General features: G+C 53.5%; 2 protein-coding genes across 2 annotated transcripts in view; one reads left to right on the forward strand and one right to left on the reverse strand.

Annotated features, from left to right (window-relative positions):
- Window positions 1-4,234: 4,234 nt before the first annotated feature.
- Gadd45b (growth arrest and DNA damage inducible beta) lies at window positions 4,235-6,330 on the forward strand. The gene is made up of 4 exons (XM_027419293.2): window positions 4,235-4,531; window positions 4,623-4,724; window positions 5,161-5,383; window positions 5,655-6,330. The coding sequence occupies exons 1-4, from the start codon at window positions 4,488-4,490 to the stop codon at window positions 5,766-5,768; spliced, it is 483 nt and encodes a 160-aa protein (XP_027275094.1). The 5' UTR covers window positions 4,235-4,487; the 3' UTR covers window positions 5,769-6,330.
- Window positions 6,331-21,998: 15,668 nt separating this feature from the next.
- Gng7 (G protein subunit gamma 7) overlaps window positions 21,999-27,226 on the reverse strand; it is a 68,529-nt gene continuing 63,301 nt past the window's right edge. The window contains exon 4 of the mRNA XM_027419291.2: window positions 21,999-25,978. Within this exon, the coding sequence (XP_027275092.1) occupies window positions 25,853-25,978 (126 nt within the window). The 3' untranslated portion in view covers window positions 21,999-25,852. The remainder of the gene's footprint in view (window positions 25,979-27,226) is intronic.

Consider the following 27,226-nt stretch of genomic DNA (forward strand, 5'->3'; position numbering starts at 1 on the left):
TGGCCAGCTAGGATCTCACTGCATGGTGGGCAAATGAGATCCCACTCAGCCAAAAAGAGAAGCTTTTAAAGGGGCAGACCATAAGGTTGAAGGCCACAAATTACAGAGTTTCCATAGCTTACTTAAGGTCATACAAAGTACAGAGTTAGTAACTATACATTTTAAGGGAGATACATTTGACTTAGATAAGACAGGGTTACAGAGTCACAGAGTCTGTCAGTTATCCCCCAGGCTGGGGGATCTTTATGACCAGCAATTAGCAAAGGAATGTTAACAGGAGTGGTGGACAGTTACCTCTCCTTCTCTGAGAGCAGGGGATCAGGCGCCATTCATGCACTCCTGATTAAAGGAGTTAAATTTTCCTTTATCATTAGATGTTCCCTTTCAGGGCCTAAGTTTTTAAACTTATATTAATTTGAATTTTTAGTCCCTCACTGAGTGCTAGGATTAAAGGCGTGTACCACCAATGCCTGGCTAAAGAAATCTCTCTCCTTTTTTTTTTTTTTTTTTTTTTTGGTTTTTGAAGACAGGGTTTCTCTGTGGCTTTGGAGGCTGTCCTGGAACTCGCTCTTGTAGATAGACCAGGCTGGCCTCAAACTCACAGAGATCCGCCTACCTCTGCCTCTGGAGTGCTTAGCGTGCGCCACCACCTCCCAGCTTTAAAAAAATTATTCTTAATTATGTGTATATGTGTACATGTGAGCAGAGTGCCTGTGGAGCCCAGAAGAGCTGCCCTCGGTGGGTGCTGGGTCCTCTGCAAAAGCAGCAGGGGCTCTTAACCACTGAGCTGGCCCTCCACTCACACCTCACCCCTCCAGCCCCAGACTGTGAGCCCTGTGCCTTTGAGATGGGCAGTGGAGATGGAGGGAGGGGTCCTGTCAATCACTCACTGGCCAGCTAGAGGCACCTACTTGGTGAGGTTCCAGGTCAATGAGACACCAGAGGTCGTCCCACAAGCTGTCTTTGTCTCCTGTGAACTTGGTAAGAGACTTAAGATAGCAGCAACTCCAAAGAGCTCACAACTCTGGACTACAGCCCTTCCCTTTGTGGCTGAGAGTCCAGGCTGCACACAAGCCCTTTGCTCTGCCCCATTTCTTTTGGCCTGCAGTCTGGGATCCAGTTAGGACGGTGCCCACACCCCAGCTAAGAGGCATTTCCCTACATCATTTAACATAAGTAAGAGACTCTTCCACAAGCAACCCCAGGGTCCTATATCCCAGGTGATTCTGCTAGTTAACCATTAACACTGGTTGTCACTTCATAAGAAAAAAAGAAAGAAAAGGGATCCTTTGGTTGGGGTGCAGTGAGTGGGATACTAGCCTAGTAACCCTAAGGCTCTGGAGCATGGATGGCACAAGCCAGCTGTAGTGGCTCTCAAGGCCTTTCTTGGCTACCAAGTGAGCTTAATATAGCCTGGGCTACATGAGTCCTGTCTCAAAGAAAGAAAGAGAGAGAGAGAGAGAGAGAGAGAGAGAGAGAGAGAGAGAGAGAGAATAGAAAAAAGAAGGAGAAGGCAAAACAGGAGAGCACAGTGATACTTATTTCTAGGAGTCCAGGCCCTTCCTGGCAGGCCTTCTGACCACAGCCAAAACAGCCCCTCCCGGGAACATGGCCTTTGTCCTGGCAGTTTCCAGGCCCCTGATGCTATTTCCGGTCCTGCTGTGAGAGCCCTGCTCATCCCACAGGCCTCCACTGCTTTGTCTGCACAGACCTAGGTCACCTTTTCTGTCTAGACAGCAAACACTAGGCCTTGGTATGGCCCATCTCTGACTCAAGGAGTCTCCCTGGATGCAGAGTCTACGGATTTTTGTTTGTTTTGTTTTTTGAGACAGGGTCTCAACATGTAGTCCTGGCTGTCCTGGAACTCGCTTTGTTGACCAGGCTGGCCTCAAATGCACAGATATCTGCCTGCCTCTGCAAGATTTGTTCTTTTATGGATTTTATGGATGTGTCTTGTCTGTGCATCTTGTGCTTGCCTGGTGCCCTTAGAGGGTGTCAGCTCCCCTGGGACTGGAGTTACACTGTTGTGAGCAGTCATTTGGGTGCTGGGAATTAAACTCAGGTCCTCTGGAAGAGCAGCCAGTGCTCTTAATGGCTGCACCATCTCTTCAGCCCCCCACCCCAAACCCATATAGCTCAGGTGAGCCTCAAACTCGCTACATAGCCCTGGATGATCCTGAACTACTGACTGATATTCCTACCTTTACCTCCCCAGTATTTGGATGACAAGTGTGCACAACCCTAGGGTTCATATGGTATCCAGGAAGGGAGCCAGGGACTCAGGAATGCTGCAGGAGCACTCTGAACTCCAGCCATAGCCAGGAGGGCAATTCAAATATGCACCTAATAAAGTTATTTGTTTGTATGTGCACACGAATATACGACTTGGAGCACGTATGGGGATCAGTTCTCTCCTTCCACCTTGTAGAATCTGCGGATCAAACTCATGCTTAGTCACAATCTCCTTCTCCTGCTGAACCATCTCGCCCATCCTTCATGGTTGATATTTAAAATATCGTATTATAGCATGTGTCTGGTTGGGATATAGTGTACATAGATATCGGTGGTGTGTTCTGGCCTGGCGTCAGGAAGCCCTGGATTCATCCCCAGCATCGCAGAAAAGAAAAAAAGAAGAAAGGAAGGAAGGAAGGAAGGTAGGAAGAAAGAAAGAAAAAGAAAAAGGAAAGAAAAAGAAATACCTATTGCAAGTGTTCTCGCCCCCTCCCTTTCCGGAAGCTGCGCGCGCAGAGACCTCATGAGGCCGCCAGGTGTCGCCGGTGGGCCTCTCACGCCAGGGACATTTCGCGCGCTAGGTGGGCGGCGCAGAGGAGGCGCGATGCGTCACCGGACCCGGGGGCCGGGGATCCGGGGGAACCGAGCTGCGCGGCCGAGGCCAGGCCCCAGGCTGGCGGAGGAGAGGACGCGTTGTGAATCACCGGGAGCCCCCGTGCACCGTGGGAGAGTCCCACGCGGGATCCGCCCGCCCGCCCGCCCGCCTCGTGTCCTTGCTGTCTGGCTCTGCAACCAGCAACCATAGTGTAGCTCTGAAGAGAATACCCTCGGAAGCCTCAGTTTCTCTTTTGCATAATGCAGCTATCAGTCCCTTTGCTTGCCTAACGTTGTACAAGATAAATGGCACGCGTGGCAGAAGGGGCCCGCGGCTCATGTTGCGCACTGCAAAAATGCCAGGAACAAAAGAGCGGCTGCCATCCAGCCACCATGTCCCAGGGGGCAGCATACTTTCGCTTTGCCTCGGTTTCCCCGCAAGGGTCAGGTGTCAGAGGCTAGACCGTGAGGCAGCCGGCAGGGGGCGAGCCGCTCCGCAGAGCGCCTGCAGGTCTCTTCACCTGCGCCTCCCACGCGCACCCCACCCTGAAACTCTCGGGGTGCCGGGAGAAAGGGTTCCTTATCTCTCTTTCCCAGCGATCCCTTAGTGCTCTGCAGCTCTGGCCTCCGCGGTGATCCCTAAGCCACCTACCGAGGCCGCCAGGTAGCTGTAGCTTTTTGGGTGACCCCTCCCCGCCCCCTGCGCGGGGGGGGGGGCAGGCATTCTCAAAGCACGGTGGCGGTGTAGGGTGCCTCGTAGCTCTCACTTTGGGGTGAAGATCCCAGTGTCCTTACTAAGCGCTTACTGTATACCCTGGACGTGATTTAGATCCCTCTCCAACCTTACAAGGCGGGGATTGCGTTGGCTCGAGAAGTTCAGTTACCTAAGGTCCAGGGTCTCCAAAGATGGGCAAGACCCCCCCCAACGCACAAAAAGTTGCCATCCTGGGAGGCATCGGGCTGCAGACGGGGTCCTCGGGCCCCATGCACAGCCCTTTCCAGAGCAGTGCCTGGGAAAGGCTGGGGGACTCTCCGGGGACAGGGAGGGGATTCCAGACAGCCCTCCCCGAAAGTCCAGGCCAGACTCGCGCGCTGGAAACCCCGCGCGCGGCCTGCGTAGCGCGGCTGCCGGGAAATCAGGAGAGAAACTTCTGTTTTTTTGTGTCTGCGTGTGTGGTTTTTTCTCTCTCTCGCTCGCTCGCTTTTCTGGCACTCAGGGCTGCTCCGGTTTGCCCTCCTCCCAGCCCTGACCCCCACGTGGGGCAGTCTGCTCTTGAGCTCCGCCTTTTCAACCACCAGCCAATCACAGCGCGGTGCACTCAGCTCTTTGTGTATACACCAATGGGAGGACGGCGTAGGCCTCCAGAGGCCACGCCCCCAAACCGAGAGTTTATATAAAGCGGCTCCCGGCGGCCGCGCGCTCACTCCCTTGCAGCCCGGGTCCTGTGTGCATTCTGATTCTTGGATTAATTTTCGTGGGGATTTTGCAACCTTTTTTTCTCTCTTGCTTTTTTCTTGGGAAGGGAAGTCCCGCCGCCTCCGGAAGACTTTGGAAGCTTCTGATCGCACGGAAAGGTGTTTTTCCCCTTGGGTTGAGTCTGGGCTCATACTTCGCCCTTGGGGACCTTTCGTGGGGGTCCGCTGTGGAGTGTGACTGCATCATGACGCTGGAAGAGCTGGTGGCGAGCGACAACGCGGCTCAGAAGTGAGTACAGCGGGGACCCGAGGTCTCTCCCGCAGCCTGAGGTTGGCCGAGCTGTCATCGGCTAATCGCCTCCTCTCCCTTGGCCTCTTAGGATGCAGGCGGTGACCGCCGCGGTGGAACAGCTGCTGGTGGCCGCGCAGCGTCAGGATCGCCTCACCGTGGGGGTGTACGAGGCGGCCAAACTGATGAATGTGTGAGTCAGCACGCCCCTTTCCCGGGCGTAGGTGGGGGCGCCCCTCTGATGCACTCACGCTCCCATCACCCCTGTAGGGCACAGGTCTTTGGGGGACTTTCCCAGTGCTCTCTGCATTGGGGAGTGGAGAGCGACATTTCTCTGGGAACTTATTTTTTGGGGGGATAGAGACTCGCTGCAGAACCCTGACATTGCAAGTTTGAGGTTTTGTTTTTTGTTTTGACAAGACAGCCTCAGTAACTTTGAGCCATGCCCCCTCCCCCACCGCCATCAGAATTTGCATAGTTGATCACCCCAGCAACCGTGCAGCGCTGGGGGGGAGGTTGTTCTTGCACCTTTAGTCTTGTCCACACCTCTCCCGCCTGAGGTCCCCGAGCTCGTGCACGATGCCATCCTTCCAGCTCTGGCCTCCCCTGACACCCCCTTTCTCCTGCAGGGACCCTGACAGTGTAGTCCTGTGCCTCCTAGCCATAGACGAAGAGGAGGAAGATGACATCGCCCTGCAGATCCACTTCACACTGATCCAGTCGTTCTGCTGTGACAATGACATTGACATCGTCCGGGTATCCGGTATGCAGAGGCTGGCACAGCTCCTGGGCGAGCCCGCAGAAACCCTGGGCACCACTGAGGCCCGAGACCTGCATTGCCTCCTGGTCACGGTGAGCCCGGTCTCTCTCTGTCTCTCCCTGCCCCACCCTGCCTGCCCTGGGCACCTAGATCCCGTGTTTGTCAACATAGCTGGGCTGGCTGGTCCAACACCAGCTCACTGCCCAGCCACGCTAGGCATGTCCCGTGGGCTGCCTCATCACCCTGGCAGCTATTTTGAGCCAGCCTGTTTTTCACCAAAGGGGCCCCTGGGCGCCAGAGGGCGGTTCCCTACCGAACTCCTAGAGCTCCCACTAAACCCTTCCTTTTTGTCCCCCTCCACAGAACTGTCACACAGATACCTGGAAAAGCCAAGGCTTGGTCGAGGTGGCCAGTTACTGTGAGGAGAGCAGAGGCAATAACCAATGGGTCCCTTATATCTCTCTGGAGGAACGCTGACACTCTACAAACATCTAAAGCAACTGTTGAGTTGCTGTCCCGTAAAAAAATTAAATAAAATACATATTTGACCCCCCCCTCATCCCCAAGAACAATCCCTCAAAAGCCACCCTACCCGTGAGACCTTCCGGGAGGGGCGGAGTCACCGCGACTGAGATGAGAGGGGAGTGCGCGCCCGCCCGCCGGCTCTCTGGGCGGTGGAACCGGAGCAGCACCGCAGGTGGTCGCCGAGACAGGAAGGAGGGGAGCCCAGGCCGGAGGAGGAGCCCGGGGCGTTGGAGCCCGGGCCTGGGGATCCTGCAGCCAGCCTCTGCACGCAGCCGCAGCGGGGAGCGCCGAGGGTCTGCACTCGACGCCGCAGGCAGGGGCGAGGCGTCCGGACCCTGCGGGACAGTGAACTGTGCACGGCGGAAGAGGCGACCGTAGCCGCGGGAGCCGGGACGACCCCGGGACTGCGACTCTGACACGAATCTATTTTGTTATTGCGCTGAGCAAGGCAGGTCGCTTGCGTATTTTTTTAAGTTTCTACTACAGAGACATTCTAATAAACTCGTTAAGCCTCCGGGTCCTCGTGTGCTTCCCTCCTTCGCCCGCCCTCCGGTCGCCCCAGGTGTGGCCCTGTGTCGCGCCGCGGCCACCCGGCCTCGTCCGCAGCTCTGAGCGCGTAGCTCTAGACACTGCTGCTCTGCCGCAGGCGCCGCCACCCAGCTCCGGCTTCGCAGCAATTAAGAGGGTTTATTACGAAACCTGGCGGCCCAGCCCCCCTGTTACCCGCAGGGCTGGAGCCGAGGCCCTGGGTCGGCGCACTGGGAAAGGGACCGCACTCCCCCTCCCACCCCACGACCCAGACCAGAGACGCTGTGAGGGCGCCTGAGGCCACACAGCAAGGGGTCTTTGTGGGGTGGGACTCTCGATCTCCCCTGGGGGCGCACCCTTTTTCTCATGCACCCAAGCTCTCCTTCCTGGGATGGGCCTTGTGGATGCACAAAAGGAAAAGAATGTTTTTTTCATTCTTTCCCCGAGCTAAAATCAACAGTAGGAAAGCACCCTTGGTACACTCTGCATCCTGTCCCAAACCGAAACCGCATGCTCCCTGGGCTCTCCTGCCCTGCCGGCCTTAGTTTACCTGATCCCATCAGCCCCGACCTTTCCACAGAGCCACTGGTAGGCTGAGGAAACCCCCAGGGGCGCCCTGGGAGTCACGCAGGAGGCGGAGCACCGAGGAGGGAGTCCCCAGGGGTGGGGAGGGGAGGTCCCGGGCTGAGGTGTTGGACTTCCAGGAGCACTGGCGAGCGGCCCAAGGGATTACAGGGGTTTGGGGAGGTTAGGAGTTAAGAGTCCAGTCTTTGAGTGAGGCCCAGGGGAGGAAGGTCACCGTGGGGGACACCCAGGGGCTTTAGGGTGGGGAAGTGAACACACCCACACCGGAGCGGGAAGGGGCAGGAGGGACAGGGAGTCGGGGAGGGGGTATCACAGGGTAAGGTGATGAATACTGGGGGAGCAGTCTCTGCCCGCAGCAGTGGCTCCAGGCAGGTCTTTGCAGGCTCTACCCTTAGGGATTGTATGTAACCTGCTGTCCCTTCCCTGACCTGGTGGCCTCTGGGTCCCCACAAGAGTGATGGCCGTGGACAACAAGAGTGGTTTGTGGAAGAGTCTACTGTACTCCCAAGCCAGGACTAATGCTTTCTGACCTCGCCAGTGATAGATACGGACCATTCCTAGGTTCTGAGGTCTCCCTGACTCAGCCACGGCACCTGCATCTTCTTTCCACGCTCACAACTGCTCCAGCCTCATTTCCCCCCAAAAAAGGAGACCGAAGCTCAGAGTGGAGAAGTCACAGCCTGGCTTGGAGTCTGGAATTTGGGGTGGGTGAGGGGAAAACTTTAGGCAGCTGAGGGGAGACTGAGCCATCCCAGTCAGCAGGGAGAAGCTGTCCCAGGTCACCGAGCTTCGGTCCTGTCCTGGACTACTGGTTCCATTAGGAACGCCATGGTGTGCCAGGAAACGTGGGTGTGTTCCTTGGACGTTAAGCAGGAAAAACTTGGCAATGCAGGCTGCAGGCAGACGGGCGTGGCGCACACGCACGCGCACGCTTGCACACGCAGTGCCCCGGTACTCGGTTCTAAGAACACCAACTCCTGCACCTGGCTACTTCCTGTTCCTCTCTGAGCTGGCTCTCCCGTGTGACACGTAGCCTGGTGAAGGACTTGTAGAAACAGGCGTATGTTCACGCTAGCTGACATCCCCTGCACAGGTGCATGGTGACGGGCGGACACTGCCTGGCTCAATAGCACATGAGGTGGTAGCTCTTTCCAGGCACAGGTGATGATGGTGTGTGAGCCTGTTCAGTTGTCCTGAAGGGACCAGGCTGCGGCAGGTGCAGGGTGCATCAAATACATAGAGATGCTGGGAAAACACGATGAGACAGCTGCTTTAATGTTTTGTTTTGTTTGTTTTCTCAGGGTGAAGAGTCCGAGGTGGGGTTGGTAATAGGGGTGGAAGGGAGAGGAATTCAGGGCCTGAAAATGATCTGCTACCCCGGGTTCACCCTGACCACGCCTCCAGCCCCTCCACTGGGGAATTCTAGGCGGGGCTCCACCCTGACCACGCCCCAAGCCCCCACTGGGGGATTCTAGGCGGGGCTCCACCCTGACCACGCCTCCAGTCCTGCTCAGCTTGGTGGGCGACTGCTCACTGCTCACTGCTCAAGACATCCACGAGTATATCACCATTAGTGTCCCTATTTCACAGAGAAACAATCCTAGGAGGTGACGCCACCTGCCCAAAGTCAAAGTCCCGTGACAGGACACCTTCAAAGAACAAGGTTCCCTAACCTAAGTGCTGTCACAAGACTTGGCAAAGGCACCACCACACGCTGCAGGCTAACGTGAATCCCCTAGGGACAAAACAGTCTGTCCTGAGGCTGGGACGCAGAAAGTCACCTATGTGTCAAACTCTCCTTTGATGTGACTTGATTCTTTATGTCGTCTGCATTTATTTTATGTAGCCCTGACTGTGCCAGGCCCTTTCCTGCTCTTCTGGGAACAGAGGCCATAAGAAACATCAGGGCTCAATATGCCATTTTCAGTTTACAAGTGCTGGGTGGGAGGAGGGGACATGGCTAGAAAGGTGGCGGACCTCAGCCAAGGGCTTTCGAGTGGGAGTCTCAGTGCCAATAAAAGCTGTCTAGAACCTGGTCCGCATGCACACCACGCGTGTTCCTGGTAACCTGGTCGTGAGCCACCGTGTGGATGCCGGGAAATGACCCAGGCAGTGCTCTTAATCTCGGAGCCATCTCTCCAGCCCTTCATTTTGTATTTGACACAGGGTTTCTCTATGTAGCCCTGGCTGGCCTGTAACTTGCTGTATAGACCAGGCTGGCCTCCAACTCACAGAGATCCCCAATGCTGGCATGGCACACTGGTGCTATCATAACGAGTTTTTTACTTTTCCTTAAGAAATGTTTAATTTACTTTTTGCATGTGTAGGTCAGAGGACAATTTGGGGGAGTTGGTTTCCTGTGGGTCCTGGGATTGAACTCAGGTCCTCAGACTTGGCTGCAAGCCCCTTTGCTCTCTGAGCCTTGTCTCCCTTTCAGTTTTTAATGACTGTGTCTCACTCTGAAGTCCAGACAAGCCTGGGAGTCCCTGTAGCTCCTGGGATTGCAGGCCTGTGTGTCACCACGCCCCAGACAGTTCTGACCTTTCTTCCCTCCTCTCAGCTCTGGAAACCTCTTCCTGGGCCCCACCCGGTCCACGAAGGGGGTCAGTTCTCTCCTAGCACTCTCACCACTGGAGGCGCCTCATTGCTCATCCCGTCCCTAGGGGGTTGCCAGCCCTGGAGCAGGAAACAGAAGAGCTCAGAGAGATAGATTTGGACCAGTTGGAGTCCCCCAATCGGGGTGACCCCAAAGCCATATCGGACAGACTCCCCAGAGACTCTGCACCCCACGATCCCTTCCAAAGACCGGAAACAGTCTCTCCCCAAAAAACCATGGCATAGAACCTGAAAGCCACCCCTCCACAGGGAACCGAGAAGACTTGGTCTCGCCCCTCCATCCACATCTGCAGAACCCACAGGGGGGTTTCCTCTCTCTGATGTCCCTATTCTTTTCCTACACTGTTCCCACCCCACCCCCTCTCCGACTCTGCGGTTCCCAGGACCCTGGGAGTAGGTGGAGTCAGCAGCTTCCGGGGGCGGGAACCAAGACCCTCCGTGCTCTGGTGAAGTCCGCACTCCAAGCTCGAGCACGCACGCACGCACGCATATGGGAAGCCAAACAAGATCACAGGGCACACTTCGTGTACACAGCAGGCGCGCCATAAATGCTTCTCTTGCTGGTTCCAAGGCTGTGTGGAAGGGCAGAACTCAGCAGCCCCTACAGGAAAAGTGAAGACCAAGATTGACTCTTGCCTCACACTGACGGTTACCAGAGCCAGGAGAGCCCAGCCAACTGTGACTCAGTTTCCCCACCCTTAAAAGGGAAAGTGCAAGGGCCCTCCCACGAGGTAAGGGCTTGCAGAGAGCTCAGCAAAAAGCGAGTTGCTTCCAGAACCCTCATTACGGCTTGTAGCCACCCCACCCTCTCGCCAGACACGCTGGGGGTGGTGTGGGGCTCTGACCCAGACCCCAGACGCCCCTCCCGCCCTCCCCACAGGCAGGAGTCCCGGGTTCCCTGGTCCTTAAATTGGATAATTGGAGACAGAGGCGGTTGTTGGAGTCACAGACAGTGCTAGTGGGCGACTGTGCAGGCGCTTGGCCCCCTCAGACTCCCCAAACTGAGGTCACCCCGACCCTCTCCAGCGCCCGTCTCGGGTGCGCCCTAGGCGCAAGCCGCCGACCCCCTCCAGAGAGCGCCAGTGCCAGCCTCACTCTGGTGCCCGCCAGACCGGTGTCTGCGGCCCGCGGGGGTGGGGGTCCGCCCCGGCGGCGGGAGGGCGGAGCGTCCGCACAGACCCTCCCTTTGTGAGCGGCGCCTTCCCTGGGCCGCCTGGCGCTCACCGCCGGGCAGAAAGCCAGCTCAGGAACAGCTTTGGGCCGCACACACCAGTCCCAGCGGCCTGCTCCGAGGCCGTCCGGAGAGCCCACTGTGTGCAGCCCTGAGCTTGTGCAGAACCTACTGTGTGCAGCCTCCGAAGCATCCAAAGTGCACAACCTACTGTGTACAATCCCAGTATTCAAGCATAACCTACTGTGTGCAGCTTCTGAGTGCATGCAGAGTGCAAAAATCTACTGTGTTCAATCTTTGAACAAATTCAGGGCCTACTGAGTGCAGCCTCTGGATGCTTGCTGAACCCACAGCGGATGTGTAAAGTGACAAACCCTTGTGTTGCCTGACCCGAGTTCGTGTGCAGCTTCTGGATTCCTGAAAAACCTATGTATTGCTCCCCAAACATTGCAGAACCTACTGTGTACAGTCCCTGAGCACATTCAGAGTCTATTATGTGCAGCCCCAGTCCCTGTTCTGTGTGACTCCTGAGTGCATGCAGAGCCTGCAGTGTGCAGCTCCTTCAGTGTGAAGCCTGCTATGTGCAGCTACCCATACCACACTCAGCTCCTACTGTGTGCGTGCACTGACAGGCTACACACAGCACCCACTGTGTGGAGGCATCCACACATACAAACACTAGTAGAGAGCAGACACACATTTAGAAGCTGGGCACAACAGACAGCCATCTGCAGAGCCTCCCATCGCCAAACATACCTGCCTGGACCAGTGCTCAGGTGTAAAACCCCCAGTGAGCGCACCACATGCAATAACCAGGACCGAGTTGCAGATACCTCTAAGTTTAAATGTCCACTGTGACTGCGGTGTAGTTCAAGCATCATACATGTGCTTTGCACAGGCAGGCCACCCTTGAGCTTAGGAAAATAAAAAACAAAAACAACCAGTATAGTCCCCACTTCCGGGTTCTGTCGTTAGGGAACTCTGCCTTGCTTGAGTCTGGTTCTAATTTTAAGGGGTGCACCTAACTCTTAGAGATGTGGCTGGATATGGGGTGCTACCCCTATGAGTCTGGGAGGTGGATTCAGGCATGCTGGGCTGTGGGGTGGGGGTTGGGCCTCCAGGCTTCTTCCAAGAAGCCCCAGAGGCAGGTGCAGGGGCAAACAGTCTCCGTGGGCAGGGTGCCAGTCCTTGGCTTCCCTGAAACTGGGCACAGCAGCTGGGAGAGGTTTCCGGGGCCTGCCCAGCCCCACCTGGCCTGGGGCGCTCTCGGAGATGGGCGGGGCTGGCAGGCGGGCATCCAGGAGGCACCATGCTCAGTCTGAGCACGTCTGCACAAGAAACACAGATGCTGGACCTGGGGTGGGGGTGCTGCACACTACATCCAGATGCTCAAGTGTGCATGCCACCCCTAGTTTTACACTAACACAGCCGTGGGTCCCCCGGGTACCACACACTTCCCAGGCAGAGAGAGCTGTGTATGTGGAAGAAACTAGTACATCCCCTAGTTCTGAATGGCTTATTAGCAGTCGGTAAATATTTGTTTAATGAACTGGCACAAGAATACACAGACATTTCAGTTTGTAAATGTGCAGTAATTATGTACCAGCACTTGTACATCACAAAAAAAAAAAAAAAAACCCTTGGAAAGAACAGTGTGAACACTGAACATGCAAGCTAAGCACCTACCTACACTTTACCTCTCATCTGGTGCAGAGAGGAGAGCCAGGTGCTCGCAAGGCCCTTCTTCCCGTCTTCTCTCCCAGGTCTGGGTTTGGAGGGACACCTAGGGTGTGGTCAGCCCCACACTCCCTGCAGGTATTTCAGATTTCTTTTGTTGCAGAACATTCCAGAAAAGAACAACTAGCATGCGTGTGTGTGTGGGGGGGATGGGGTCAATGTCTTGGGAAACTGACATCCAGGCACCCTCAGAAACCTCTTCTCATTTCACAGTGGAGAAGGAATCCTCCCTGTCCCGATGGCGGGGAGGGGCAGCTGGTAAGGACCCTGGGAAAGGGGGAAGCTGAGATCCAGAGTGCTGGTGAGAAGGTGGGGCTTGGCTTATCCATCCTCACACCTAGAGACCTATCTTTTCATTTTTTATTTGTTTTTGTTTTTTCGAGACAGGGTTTTTCTGAGTAGCTTTGGAGCCTATACTGGCACTCGCTCTGGAGACCAGGCTGGTCTTGAACTCACAGAGATTCACCTGCCTCTGCCTCCCGAGTGCTGGAATTAAAGGCGTGCCCCACCAACGCCCGGAGAGACATATCTTTTCTTTCCTTCTCCCTTTACCTTAAAAAAAGTTTTCAATTTCATTTATTTTGGGAGGAAGGCCACTGCGTGGCAGAGGACTAACTTTTGGAAGCCAGTTCTGGCTTTCTCCTACCAATAAGCAGCACGGTGCTTCCATCTGTCTGCTGGGGACATACACGTTATGGATCAGGAGTCCAGGTCACTCAGCCATTCCCCCACCTTCTGGGACCCGCATAGAAACGCAAGGGTTCTCTCTCCAAGTGACCACACCAAGGTAATCCCAGACCCCACCCAGGCTCTCCTCTCCTCCACAGCCCCAGGAACTGACTCTGAAGGGCCAGGGTGATCCAGACAGGCTGCAGACACAGTGGGATGTATTCATCTTCCCAGCCAGCCGGTCTCACCCTGATGGTAATTAGATCCCAGACTGGTGGGGAGACAGTGAACAGCCTGCCAGTCACAGTGGCGGCCCCATGCCCACAGGCTTGGGGCACCTGCAGGGTGTGCATGCCCATGTGTCCAGTCAGGGAAGAGGATACTTTCCGGGATCTCCTCTCCATCCCGGCCCCTCAGGTCTTGAAGAATCAGACTAGGGCTTGGAATGGTCTCTTGTAGCCCAGACTGGCCTCAAACTCACTGTACAGTCTGAGGTGACCTTGAACTCCTAACCCTCCTCCTCCCATCACTCCTGTGCTGGGATGACACACGTGCACGGGCTCAGGACTCAGTTTATGTGGTGCTACTGACTGGGGATAGTACTCAGAGCTTAGCGTCCAGTGAGCCCTGGCTCCGGTATCGGGCCCCTCACTCCCCACACAGCCTGCGGGTGCACAGACCCTAATCCCACAATGCACCCCACGCGGGGTCACTGCCCACAGGAGTTTCGGGGATGCCACAAACTCACGGGTGTTTGCACTCACCCCGGGCACGCGGGCACCAGGGCACCAGCATGCTGGCTTTGCAGCAGAGAATGAAGCCACGCCCAGGCCACGCCCACCGCGCCTGGAGCCGGAAGGCCGCGCGGGTGTCACGGGTTTCCACCCAGGCGGGGATTCCCTGGCCCAGAACGCCGGTGACGGTAGCGCCGGCTTGCGTGGGCCACGCTGGATCTGGGCTCGGATGACATCAGCCTACGTTTGATTCTGCGCAGGCGGGGCATATGGACAAAGAAAGAAAAAGTGTCCGCGGGTTTGCTTTGTGTTTGTGTGTGTGTGCATTTGTGCATTCCAGTGCTTAACATGGGTCTGGCAGTGGCCTTGAGCTATGTGATTCTCATTTCACTTATGGGGAAACTAAGGTTGTGTCCTACCCAAGTTGCCTCTCGTCTGTGGCCACAGGATTGCAGGCTGGGGTCTTGGCTCCTGATCCAGCCTTGTTTCAGGCTGTAAGTATCTTTATCCCAAAGCCAGTAGGACTGGGCCGGTAGGTACAGCTCCTTCCTCGGTTCCATTCCCAGTAAGCATAAACCTGCTGGTATAGTGATGCACGCCTCTCATGCAAACAGATCAGGAGGCTGAGGCAGGAGGATTGCTGTGAGCTTGAAGCTACATAGGGGACCCTGTCTCAAAAAACAAACAAAATAGGGTTGAGGTTGAAGTTGAGTGTACAGGGTCCCAGCTCCCATCCCAGCACTACATCACCAGAGTGTAGTGGCATTCCAGCACTTGGGAGAGTCATCCTCAGCTACAGAGTGAGTTTGAGGTCAGCATGGGCTACATGAGACCCTGTATGCAAACGACCATACCAACACTCTCTGCATCCTTCTCAGTCCATTCTGAGGGTCTTTCTAGGACCTGGTTCCACATAGCACAACCGGTGCCAAATCTGTAACCCGGTGTTGACTGCTCTCTGTTACTGGCCTCTGCTGTGGCCTGAGGTGGTGCCCACATGGGAGCCAGAATGCCTGGCTGGCCTGGCCGGGGCGGGGGTGGTGGGTGTGCCCACTGGCTCCTGCTGACTCCAAGGCAGACAAGACACTAAATATAGCCTGGGAGGAGGTGAGAGCTATTTTTAGCCTGGGTGGCTTGAGTCCTCCCAGTTCCCAGGTCAGCACTCTTGAGGCCAGCCAGGACCGGGAGTGGGGGGAGGATGAGGTTTGCTTCATTTTTTGAGTTCTCTACATTTTGTGCAGGCTTGGGGACATCGGCCTTGGGGAAGAGGGCTGTGAAGGCCTTGGTGGAAGGGTCCCCAGGGCACGTCTCTCAAACCCCACTCTCTCTCCAGCCTGCCCTGGCCTTCTGCTGGGCCAAGCTGGTTGCTTTCTATTTGGAGACACATAGTACTTTCCATGGCTATTTTTAGCTCTTTTGGGGATTCCTCCACCCAGCCTGGCTAGCCAGCTTCTCCTCCTCCTCTTCCTCCTCCTCCTAGCTGGCTGACCCGAGGCTGGTATCACACATCAATCTGAGCTGGCACAGCCCCACTCCACCGCCTCATTGGAAGGGACACCCCTGTTCTATGATGGAGGAAAGGGTGTGTCCAAGATCTCAGTGAGCAAGGCCTTCCAGCCTCCAGGAATCCGTGACACCCCACAGCTAAAATCTGCTTCCAGGACAGGGTGGGGCTCCCCTGGCTCTAACCTTTCACCTCATTCTGGGGTTCTCACAAATGCCCAACAGCTCTTTTGATTGGGGGGGTTACCTTGTCCCCATAGATGGGCTGCACAATGAGGGTAAATTGAGGCATAGAACATGATTTTATTTCCATCCATAGTTCTTCTAAATGCCGCACCTTGAGAGTTTTTTCATCTCTGGGGCCTCCTTTCAGGATGTGACCCCCCATTTTGTCAATGAATATATTAGATGTCTTAGAATGGGATCCATGCAGAGGACTGAGCCAGGGTCTCAGGAAGGATACAGTGCACCTAACTGGAGCTAAATTCAGGTACCTAAGCACCTAGTATTGGAGAACCTGGTAGCATTTAGTACTCTAGCACTTAGCAACACAGCGTGTCTAAGCACCCAAGCCCAGTGGAGGGCCACATGCTGGGGTCCCCAGCCTCACTAAACTGTGAGGTTCATGGGGGAGAGCCCAGATTACAGAGCAAGAAGCTGAGGCCCTGGAATGGGCTCCTAGGGTCTCATGACTGGTGACACACAGGCCAGCACATGCTCCTGGCTGGCCCTTGGTGGTGACTTGCACCATAAGTCAGGGCTGTCCTGGTCATTTTGTAATGATTCTGTCTCACTTAGCAGAGTGGCCACAGGCTCACTCTGCCATGGATGGCAGGCTTGTCCTGAGTGTCCACACTCAGGATAACAGAATCCTGCTTTGCTTTGTTTTGAGACAGTCTTGCTATGTAGCCCCGGGGATAGCATGCATATACTCTGCAGCTTGTGGTTAGCCTACTGCCTGGACCTCCAGAGGGCTTGGATGACAGGTGTGTTATCATAACGCCATTAAAATAACAGAATTAGGGGAGGATGGAGATGTGGCTGAGTCCATAAAGTGACTGCTATGTGAGTTTGAGCCCCCAGCACCCACATAAAACACCCGGTGCAGCAACACATGCCTGTAATCCCAGGAGGCTCCTGGACCGATCCACCCAGCCTTCTGAGATTGTCACTAGCCTGGTCCCTGGCTCCTGAGCAGCCCCCAGATCGTGGGTGTCCCCTGACCCTGGAAGTTGCCCCTCAGCTGCTCTGAGCCTAGCTCCTGGAAGCAGGATCAGGAGGATGAGGTGCCAGGGCCCAGCTGAGCTCCCTCAGAGGAAAGAGCCAGATCCCCGCTTGGGGTCCTGGCTTCAGAGAAAGGAAGCGGGAACCTTGGGCACTGTGCATAGCCCTGACAGGGCCAGAGAAAGCACATCTTCAGAGAAAACTGCTGGAAGTGCGAAGGAAGCTGCCAGCCAGATGCGGAAGTTAGCACAGGTCCTAGCTCACCCAGTCTGGCCTCAAGTTTATCCTGAAGCTGAGGATGACCTCAGAATCTTCATCCTCCTGCCTCCACCTCAGGAACATTGTGGCCAGCAGGTTGGGGGAGATGAAGATGATGGGTGGGGGTCACTGCCTTAAACAAACTAAGCCAGAGCAAGAAAACAATTACTTCGTCTTGTATATGAAATTTAGATGTGAAAATATGGTGTGTACGGGGAGGATCAGAGACGGGTAAGAGCAGGATGAGGTGGGAGAGAGGCACCGGGCAGATTCACCATGAAGCACTGAAAAATTCAAGATTTTGTGTGGTATTTATGGGAAAAAAAGGAATGACAGGGGCTAAAAAGATGGCTCAGCAGTTAACTGTGTTTGTCTCAGCAAGAGAGGACACAGTTTTGGTTCCAAGCACTCACTAAAGCTCCAGGAAATGACCCAGCATCTGTGACCACAGAGGGCACCTGCCAGAGGTGGAGCCCTGCCTAGAATTCCCCAGGGAGGGGTTGGGGCGTGGTCAGGGTGGAGTCCCCTCCTAGACTCCCCCAGTGAGAGACTGGGAGTGTGATCACGGTAGGTTTGCCACATTGCATGCCCAAGGCCTTGGGCTCCATCCTTGAGGTACCAAAAAAAAAAAAAAAAAAAAAAAAAAAAAAAAAAAAAAAAAAAAAAAGCCCTTATAGGCTGTAGCCCTAATGGCCGAGATGTTCTTTGGATGTGAAGGAAGGTCTTGGTGACTACAGGTAAGGACCCTGGACACCTGTTGGCTGGCCCAGCCCCCACCTCACACCCACTGGCTGGCCTGGTGTAGTCTGACATGAACAGGGGAGTTTCTTTCCCACCTTAAAGTTGGAGTTCTTCCCAGAATGATAAATTCCAGCGAAAGTGAGTGGGTGCATTCTCAGGCCGTCAGCCAGAACAGTGAGCATTCCATCACTTTTCACAGTAAACCCTACTGACTCCAAGGTTAGGACCCCACGTGTCCTGCAGAGCACATAGCCTGCTCAGGAGATACCCCCCCTCCTTCCCACACCACCCTACCCTTCACTGGAAAGGGTACTTTTTTTCTCATCTCTTTGGACCTTCCTCATCAGCCCTTTCTGCTACTGTGATAAAGGACCCTGAGAAAAGGCGACACACAGAGAGGGTTTATTTGGTTCCACCTTCCAGTCCTAGTCCATCTCAAGGCAACAGGAAAATGAAAACAAGGGAGGCCTGCAGGACCTCTGTTGAGTTTCCCCTTTCTTACAGAGTTCAGGGCCAACCTGCATAGGGAATGATGCTGCCTGCAGTGGGCTGGGGCTCCCCACATCAGTTAATGAAATCTCCAGCATCCCTCAGGGACAAGCCCACAGGTGGCCTGATCCAGACAATCCCTCAATGAGCTCACTTCTGGGGTGATCCTAGACAGTGTCTAGTTGATGATGAAAATGGTGGTCACAACCACCTGCTGTGTTGGGAAGGTCTTCTTCAGGGTCAGGGGACTTAGTACTGACCCCAGGAAGTCTGTTTCCTTAAAAGTACTTTTACTACATTTGTTTATTTGTGGAAAAATGTTTATTAGTGTCACATGACTTTAATCCCAGCATGTGGGGGACAGAAGCAGAACTCTGTGAGTTACAGGGCACGTGGTCTGCTAGTGAGTTTGGGATCAGCCAGCAAAACAGTGAAAACTGGTATCAAAAGTTTTGTTTTGTTTTTAATTACATTTTGGTTTTGTTGAGACAGGGTCTCTCTGTGTAGTCCTGGCTGTCCTGGAACTCACCCTGTGGACCAGAGTGGTCTCGAGCTTACATATCCACCTGCCTCTCTCTGCCTCCTGAGTACTGGGATGAAAGGTATGTGCCACCAGGTGCTCAGGTTCTTATCCTTGCACTAACCCAGCTGCATTCTTGGGAGCATTTTCGCCCTCGGCGTGGGCCACCCCTCTCTTTTGGCCACTTTTGGTGTGTGGGGTTTGAGTATATAAGAGACACACTATTGCCATGAGGTTGGGAACTCTGGAACTCTCAGCTATCCATGACCTGGCCATACACCTGGGGTGGGACTACTCAGTGGGCCCGCTCCCTGAGTGGCCTATGCTCCTGTAAGGAACCCAAGAAATTCACTGGATCATGTGATGTGTGTCAGTGCCTGCCTGTCATCCTCACACTGCAGGAGCAAGAGGGCCACCACAAGTTTGAGGCCAGCCTTAGCTACACAGTAAGTCCCAGGATAGCCAGGGCTAGATAGAGAGGCCTGGTCTCAAAACAAACAAATAAATAAAATGCCTTCAGGGAAACTTTTTTTTTTTTTAATTTAAGCCCTTTTATCCCAGCATTCAGAAGGCAGAGGCAGGAGGATCTCTGTGAGTCCAAGGCCAGCATGATCTACAGAGCGAGTTCCAGGACAGCTGAGGCTAGACAGGGAAACCCTGACTTGCAAAACAAAAACAAAAACAAATTTTTGAAGTTTTATTGGTTTACAAAGCTATTCTGGATAGAATCTGTCTTTGTCTTGTCTGGGTGATAGACCTTTCTCTCTCTCTCTCTCTCTCTCTCTCTCTCTCTCTCTCTGTGTGTGTGTGTGTGTGTGTGTGTGTGTGTGTCGCCTGTTTGTCCATGGAGGCCAGAACAGGGTGATGTAATCCCCTGTAGCTGGAGTTCCATATGGCTTCTGGGTCCTCTACAAGAGCAGCAAGTACTCGTAAAATCTGACCCATCTCTCTAGCCACCTCCACTTGCTCACCCCATTTAGTTTTGGGTTGTTTATTTTATTTTATTTTTTGGCCTTGAACTTACAGCCATCCTCCTGCCTCAACCTCCTGAGTGCCAGGATGATAGGCTTGGGGCTCTATACCTGCCAAAAAGACATTGTTTACATTCCCACCATAAATGCCCTGAAATGGTTGTGACATTGGAGCCCTGAATGATGTAGAATGCTCAGGACCCTCCCACAAGGATCTTTGGTTCTACACAAAGCCACCAAGCTTCAGCTCTTCTATTAAGATGTAGTTATCTTTGGGGACGTCACCTGATGATCACCTGTTGTCTGTAGACTCCCGCTGTTCTCCTCTGTGAAGTTTGTTTCACTCAGCAGAGAGTGTTCCCAAGTCACCCTGTGCCATCATCACCATGTCCCTTCCCATGGCTGAGTGGCATCCTATGGTATGAGCATGTTATTTTCTTTCTCTGTTCACCTATGGCTGAATGCCTGAGATGCTTCCAGGTTGTGTCTCTTAGGACCAGAGCTGCTCACAACATTCCTTCCTTACTTTTAAAGAGATTTATCCTTGCTTTTAGTTATGTGTAGTATGTGTGTCTGTGTGTATGCACATGTGAGTGCAGTACACACAGAGACCAGAAGGGGGCATCTGGTGCCCTGGAGCTGGCATCATAGGCAGTCCTGAGCAGCATGTGGATGCTGGGAACTGAACCCAGGCCTTCTGAAAGAGCATCAAGTGATCTTAATATCTCAGCCGTCTCTCCCCAGCCCTGACCATCAGTTGATTGGTTTATTCTTGACATGGGGATCTCACTGCAGAGCCCAGGCTGGCCTGGAAGTCACCATCTCCTAATTCCTGAATTCCAATGTCACGGGGAAATGCCTGACTTTCCTCCCAAGTCTTTTTATTTTTCCAAGAGTTTCTGTCATGTGTGTTTTTATTTCTCCTGGTTGAGCAGAGCCTGGGGAGTTAAAGGAATGCTGGACTTTCTCTGGAGGTGGGGGCTACAGCATCACAGCACCACCCATGTCCTGTGCACACCCTAATCTCCCACTCTATAGATCTAAAGTTACTTATTCAGACTAATGTGGGGTAAGATTTTTGCCTTATTGCTTTAACTATCTATCCATCCACCATCTATTAATCCATTTTCTAACTATTATCTATGTCTATCCATCCATCATGTGCTACATACCTACCTATGGTCTATTCTACATCTATCTATCTCCTTATTTATCTACCCATCCATCTAGCCAGGGTTCCATTATTTCTTTTTATATTTTACTTGTTTGTTTATTGCTTTTCGAGACAAGACAGGGTTTCTCTGTGTAGTCCTAGTTGTCCTGGAATTTACTCTGCAGACCAGGCTGTCTTGAACTCACAGAGATCCGCCTGCCTCTGCCTCTCAAGTGCTGGGATTAAAGGCGTGTGCCACTAACTGCCCCACTTAATTTTATTTATTCATTTCACGTGCATGGGTGTTTCATATATGTGTGTGTGTGTGTGTGTGTGTGTGTGTGTGTGTGTGTGTGTGCATGCAGTGCCCACAGTGGCCAGAAGGCGGCATCATATTCCCTGGGCTTGCAGTTTCGGATGGTTGTTTGCTGCCATGTGGTGCTAAGAACCAAATCTGGGTCGTCTGCGAGAGCAGGCAATGTTCTAAACCTGAGCCATTTTTCCACCACCAGGATCCTATTCTATAGCCCAGGCTAACCTTGAACTCCAGATCTGCCTACCTCAGCCTCCCAAGTGCTGCCTCTGTGTTTTGTTCTTTCATGTGGCTGTGATCCCCGTCTGTCATGGGAAAGCTTGAACAAAGCCCTTTAGGATACTACTGTCTCTGAGAAGCTGTTGTGGAGTAGAGCACCTGGGTGTGAGGCCTGTGACTCACCAGCGAGTTCGCTTGGCTCAGGGATGTGGCTGTCCTTGTCTCATAAGCATCAGACACTTCTGGAAATGTGACCTGGTCTCTTTTGTCCTAAGCCTTCCTAGCATGAGTTTCCACTCCTCCTCCCTTTTAAAATTTCCTGCAATTCTAGTCTACTTCACTGGCCCTAGAAGGCTGGCTGGGGGTGGGGGTTGTGGCTGATGTCACACAGAGCAGAGTGGGACCCAAGGCATCTATCCTCCTGGGCTGGACCCTGAGAATGATGCCCAGGTGAGTGTATAAGGCCATGGCCCCTCAGAGGCAACCACAGGCCACATTAAGTAGAGTCAACAACACAAACTTTTCCTGCCTGCTCTCCCTCCACACACCTCACTGTCCCGAGTTCACCCCTGGACCTTGGGTCAGAAGGCTGAACAGCAGATAAGCGTCTCATGCTAGGCTTCCACTGAAGCCAGGCTGCAGGCTGCTGCCTACCAGCCCCAAAGGCCACCTCGTTTGTATGCCCAGGCCTGTGACATGTCACACATCATCTCCTCTCTGAGAGCAGAAAAACTTTGCAGATGGGTTAAGCTGAGGACCCTCTTCTGGGGGATCATCCTGGGTCATCCAGGGCTCCCTGTCATCCATCAGGTGAAGGAGAAAAGTGGGTGAAGGACTGGGTGGGAGACATTGCACTGCTGGCTCTGAAGGAGGAGGATGGGGCTGCAAGCCAAGGGATGCAGGCCCTCTTAGATGCTGTGATGGGATAGAGTGCAGAGAGGTATTCCCTGGAACTGCACTGCAGGCCTGGACTGCAGCCCGGGGATGCCTGTGCCAAACCTCTGACCCCACAACTGTTTAGGAATAAGAGGTCTTTATTTTATTTTTTACAGTGCTGGGAGGGAATGTCCCTTATTGGATGACTCTAGGCATGTATACAGTGTGCCTGTCTCAGAATAAAACCAAAAGGCTAGGGTGGAGCTCAGTGGGTAGGGTGGAGCACTTGCCCAGGATGGACAAAAGAGCCCTAGCTCCCATCCCTAGCACTGCATGAACCAGGCATGGCAGCCATACCTGTCATCTAGGGTCAGGAATTCAAGGTTAGCCCTTGGTGTACAATGAGTTTGGGGGCCAGCCTGAGCTACATGAGAACTTTGTCTCAAAATGAAACACTTTCATGTACAGATCTGTCATCTGCTGAGGCTGAACGTGAAGGAAGGGGGTGTGATGGCTGGCCACTGTCCTCCACATCACCTGAGCCGTCCTGGCCAGGGAGAGAAACAGAGTTTAGAGTCAAGGTAAAAGGAAGACTGAGCCTTTATTATGGAGGACTCACACTATCATGGCCTTCCTCCACACAAGTATCAAACACTGTCAGCAAGTGGCTGTGGCATAACAGAATCTTTTTTTTTTTTTTTTAAATCAGGAATAAAAACCAACCAATGTCACAATGCAGATGGAAGGGGTGGAGCCAGAGCCCAAAGTGGGGTGCAGGAAACTGAAAGTGTTGTGTGACGTCCTGTGTTGTCTGGCCATTGTGTCCAAGACACTCAGAGAGAGCATACATGGTTTCTGTTGAGGACAAGGGAGAGTTTAGCAGCTTCTCCTGGGGTTGGAAGTCATCAAGCTGGAGCAGATCTCACTCTTTTCTTTTCTTTTCTTTTGGACCATGTCTCTATAGCATTGGATATCCTGGAATTTACTATATAGACCAGGCCTTGAACTCACAGAGATCTGCCTGCCTCTGCCTTCCAACTGCTGGCATTAAAGGCGTATGTCACCACCGCCCTGCTCCTGATTGCTCTGTTGTGGCCTGGCTTCTCCAAGCTGAGGCAGGGCCATGGTGGTTGGGATGGGACAAGGGACTATTCTGGGTCCCAAGGCCCATCCTGCAAACACTGGCTGAGCACATCCCACCTTCCCTGGGGAATAAGATGTCACTTTGGTCTTGGCCTGTGTATCATCTGAGGAGGGGTGGCTGGAGGGTCTTTTGGGGTAGATACTGATTTCTGTTTTCCCAGGGTGGAGGAACAAGAAGGCATTGTGATTAGATGTGAACTAGCCATGGCATCTGCCGCTGGCAACCTCACCTGAGGGAGACAGGAGAGGTTGGGAGGATGGACCAGTGCACTGCATTTTCTGTTTTTGAGATATGGTCTCATATAGCCCAGGCTAGCCTTGAACCCATTGTGTAGCAGAGGGTGACCATGAAGTCCTGACCCTCCTACTCCCACCTCCCCAGTGTGCCCATGCCTGGCTTCTGTGAGCTGGGGATGGAAGCCCGGGGGTCTGACACACTGAGTGCTGCCCTAGTCCCCAGTATACGCTATCCTCTGCCCTTGCCAGACAGGCTGGGTACATACACTCACCCTGGGGCTCCAGTTCCCACCCTAATGCAAGGTGTCTATAATTTTGGGGGTACACAGTGGCTTTTCTGATTTCAACACAGGTTTGGGGAGTCAGACTCCCCAAAGTCCCTGACCCTCCTTGACCAGTATGGGGAGCTCATGCATGGGAGGAGTCTGACCTTCAGTCTGTGCTCTCTGGGAGCCAGCCCAGGAAAGGGGGAACAGAGGGCCCCTCTTAGGACCCCTAGTACCTCGCCTTATTCTCACTGTAGATGTCTTTCCCTGGCCCAATCAGAGTGAGTTGGGGGCGTTGCTACCTAGGGAGGTGAGGTGGGGTGTGAGAGCCGCATTCACATTTGCCACGGGCAACTTGGGCAACTGTCCAGGGACCAGCCTGGCACAGGCTCTTGGAAGCTCATCTCCACCAGGGCCTTGGGACATAACTGGACTGGTTTCATTTCTGCTGTTTGAGGCACTGGGGCACTCTTGAATTCATCATCATCCTGATGCTTAGGGTGCCTGTGAGGTGTGGCTGTAGTCCACACTGGCATAGCCCAACCTCCTCCTGCTGCCACCTGCCGGTGTCACTGTGGTGCTTATTGGCAGGGTTGGCTGCTGCTGCTTCTGTTTTTGGTTTTTGGAGACAGGGTTTCTCTGTGGCTTTGGAGCCTGTCCTGGAACTAGCTCTTGCAGACGAGGCTGGTCTCGAACTCACAGAGATCCGCCTGCCTCTGCCTCCCAAGAGCTGGGACTAAAGGCGGTTGCCACCAACGCCCGGCCCGAATTGTCTTCAAACCCAGCCTACACCATGTAAGGAAGCAGAGGCCTGTCATGCAGGTACTCTAGAGGCAGAGGCAGGAAGATCTCCAGTTCCGGGCCAGCCTGGACAACATACTCTTCTCACAAACTAGAAAGAGTGGAGGCCCTGCCGCCTAGAATTCCTAAGTGAGGGGCTGTGGGCGTGGTCAGGGTGGAGACCCTCCCCCCAGAATTCCCCAGTGAGGGGTCGGGGGTGTGGTCTGGAGTGGAGCCCCGCCTAGAATCCCCCCCCCCCCGCGCGCGCGCAGTAAATGGATGGGGTGTGGTATATGTGGTATAGGTGTCTCGAATCTTTCAGTACAGGTGAAGTGTAGAACTGGTCTGCAGTCCTCACACTGAGGGTCTCTGGTTCCAGCTAGTTGGAAAGTGATTTGATCCAGGGAGGGGTTGGAGGAACCGGAGTCACAGTCCCATCATCACGCGGAAATGCAGGATCCCATCTCTGTGACTCCTTCTCAATCACTTCAAGATAATCAAGTCTGCATTTCTTCTGTCTGTCACACAACCTTGGTAACTGGGAGAAAACGGGAGCCACCAGTGACCCAATGGGTCTCAGGCTTAGGAGACAAAATTACACTTTCGGCCATACCAGTAACTGCTCGCTCTGTGTCGAGACCTGGATGTCTGTCCTGGAGAAAGGGCATCACTGTGTACATGACATTCCACACTCGGGAGGGGCACCGGCAGGCAGCACAGGGTGCCTGTGTGTGTGTGTGTGTGTGTGTGTGTGTGTGTGTGTGTCAGGGGTGGAGCCACAGGTCTATGCTGGCTCTTTTCCTCTAGCTCTGAGGCAGGAATCCTCACTGGAGTTCAGTGACAGCTAGGCTGGCTGTCCCTCAAGCCCTTGGGATCCTGCCTTGGGCCTCTCGAGTACTGGGGTGCAGACATGTGCTATTGCACCAGAGCTTTTTATGTGGGACCAGAACTCAGGTCCTCATGCTTGCAAAGTATGCACATCACCTGCTGAGCCATGTCCCCAGGACCAAATAAGGAGGGCTTTAAAAAAAATCACATCACTCAGGTCTCCAGCAATGCTTGACAGGAGGAAGTGGGGGAGGTTGATATCTGGGCAGTCAGAGGCCCAAGGTGGGGTCACAAACTTCACCCCCATCAAGAGGGTCTGCTTTCACAATGGTTTCTGTTCCTTTAGAATGCAAAGTGTAAGGAAATCAGGTATTTTCTCACAGTAAAAATTGGACAATAGGAGGAAGGGTAGGGGATCAGAGAGAGAGAGAGAGAGAGAAGAGAGAGAGAGAGAGAGAGAGAGAGAGAGAGAGTGCTAGAGAATTATGCAAGGCTTTTTGTCTTTGAATGGATTCTCAGAGGCTGGCACACCGACCAGCAAGGGATCACTCCTGGCATGCTGCTCACAGTAGCTCATCAGTTCTGATGAGGCTTTGGAGACCTGTGTGGCACAAAGAAAAGGGAAGGTCAGATGTGTCTACAACCGCCACAAGGACAGAGAGACCCCAGATGATGGTGGCCACACACATTCTGTAACTCGTGCTGTGGAATATCACACAGCCACAAAAAGGAATGAGGTTTTCACTCAGGCTACAACATGGAGGGATTTTGAGGACATTGTGCTCAGTGAGAGAATCAAACACAAAAGACCCCGCAGTGGGGACTCCAGGTTAAGATATTTCTAGAACAAGTGAATTCAGAGACAGGAAGTGGACCCATTGTTGCTAGGGGATGGAGATTGGGGTAAGGTGGATGGCTCCTCAAACAGGCTTTGACTGGGCTTATGATCCTGAAAGCAGACAGTTGGGATGTATAAAAGCACTGTGCACACAAAATAGCACTCACAGTGAAAGGTTCAGGCATTATGCTGGCCTGCCCCTGTCACCTGGCACAATGCACTCAGGCTGTACCTGGTCAGCCCAGGGTTCCATGGGAACTAAGTCTGCACGCAGGAGTAAAAGACCCTTTAAAAGACAGACTTCCTCCCATTAAACTCTCTCCTATCATTGTCTCTCATCTCTTGCTCTTTGTTCTCTCCCCTTTCTCCTACTCTTACACTCTCTTTCTCTTCCTCTCTCCTCTCTCCCTTTCCCACCCTGTAATAAACTCTATGATTAATGCATCTCTCGTTCTCACATCTCTTGCACGTTTATATTTTTAACTTTTACAAAACACCACCACGGGCTGGAGAGATGGCTCAGCGGTTAAGAGCACTGACTGTTCTTCCAGAGGTCCTGAGTTCAAGTCCCAGCAACCACATGGTGGCTCACAACCACCTTGAATGAGATCTGGTGCCCTCTGCTTGCATGCAGGCAGAAGACATAATAAATAAAGTCTTTATTTAAAAAAACAAAACAAAACAAAACAAAAACACCACCATGCAGGGGCTGGGAGCGTGGTCAGGGGTGGAACTTTCACCTAGAATCGCCCAATGAGGCGCTGAGGGCATGGTCAGAGTTGGTGCCTCTAGCCTGGAATCCCCCAGTGAGAGGGTCTGGGGTCCTGACTTAGAGGTCTAAAGCTCGGTGTTCCTGTGAACCTCTGGGCTCCATCCCCAACATACAAAGGAAACACAAAGATGAAAGGCGGTCTTGCAGAGTTCTTCACCTTAAGTTGCTAGCATTTAAGCAAGCAGTGGTTGGATTCCTTCCCAATTAGATTCATTCCCACCCCACCCCAGATAGGAGGC

The sequence above is a fragment of the Cricetulus griseus genome, chromosome 5 (assembly GCF_003668045.3).
Source record: "Cricetulus griseus strain 17A/GY chromosome 5, alternate assembly CriGri-PICRH-1.0, whole genome shotgun sequence".
Taxonomy (NCBI): domain Eukaryota; kingdom Metazoa; phylum Chordata; class Mammalia; order Rodentia; family Cricetidae; genus Cricetulus; species Cricetulus griseus.

What these genes read in the sequence shown, in the direction of transcription:
- Gadd45b (XM_027419293.2), top strand. Translation starts at nt 4,488, where the DNA reads ATGACGCTGGAAGAGCTGGTGGCGAGCGACAACGCGGCTCAGAA. An exon ending in AGCGACAACGCGGCTCAGAA is followed by an intron (nt 4,532 to 4,622) that starts GTGAGTACAGCG and finishes TTGGCCTCTTAG; the next exon opens with GATGCAGGCGGTGACCGCCG. An exon ending in GCGGCCAAACTGATGAATGT is followed by an intron (nt 4,725 to 5,160) that starts GTGAGTCAGCAC and finishes TTTCTCCTGCAG; the next exon opens with GGACCCTGACAGTGTAGTCC.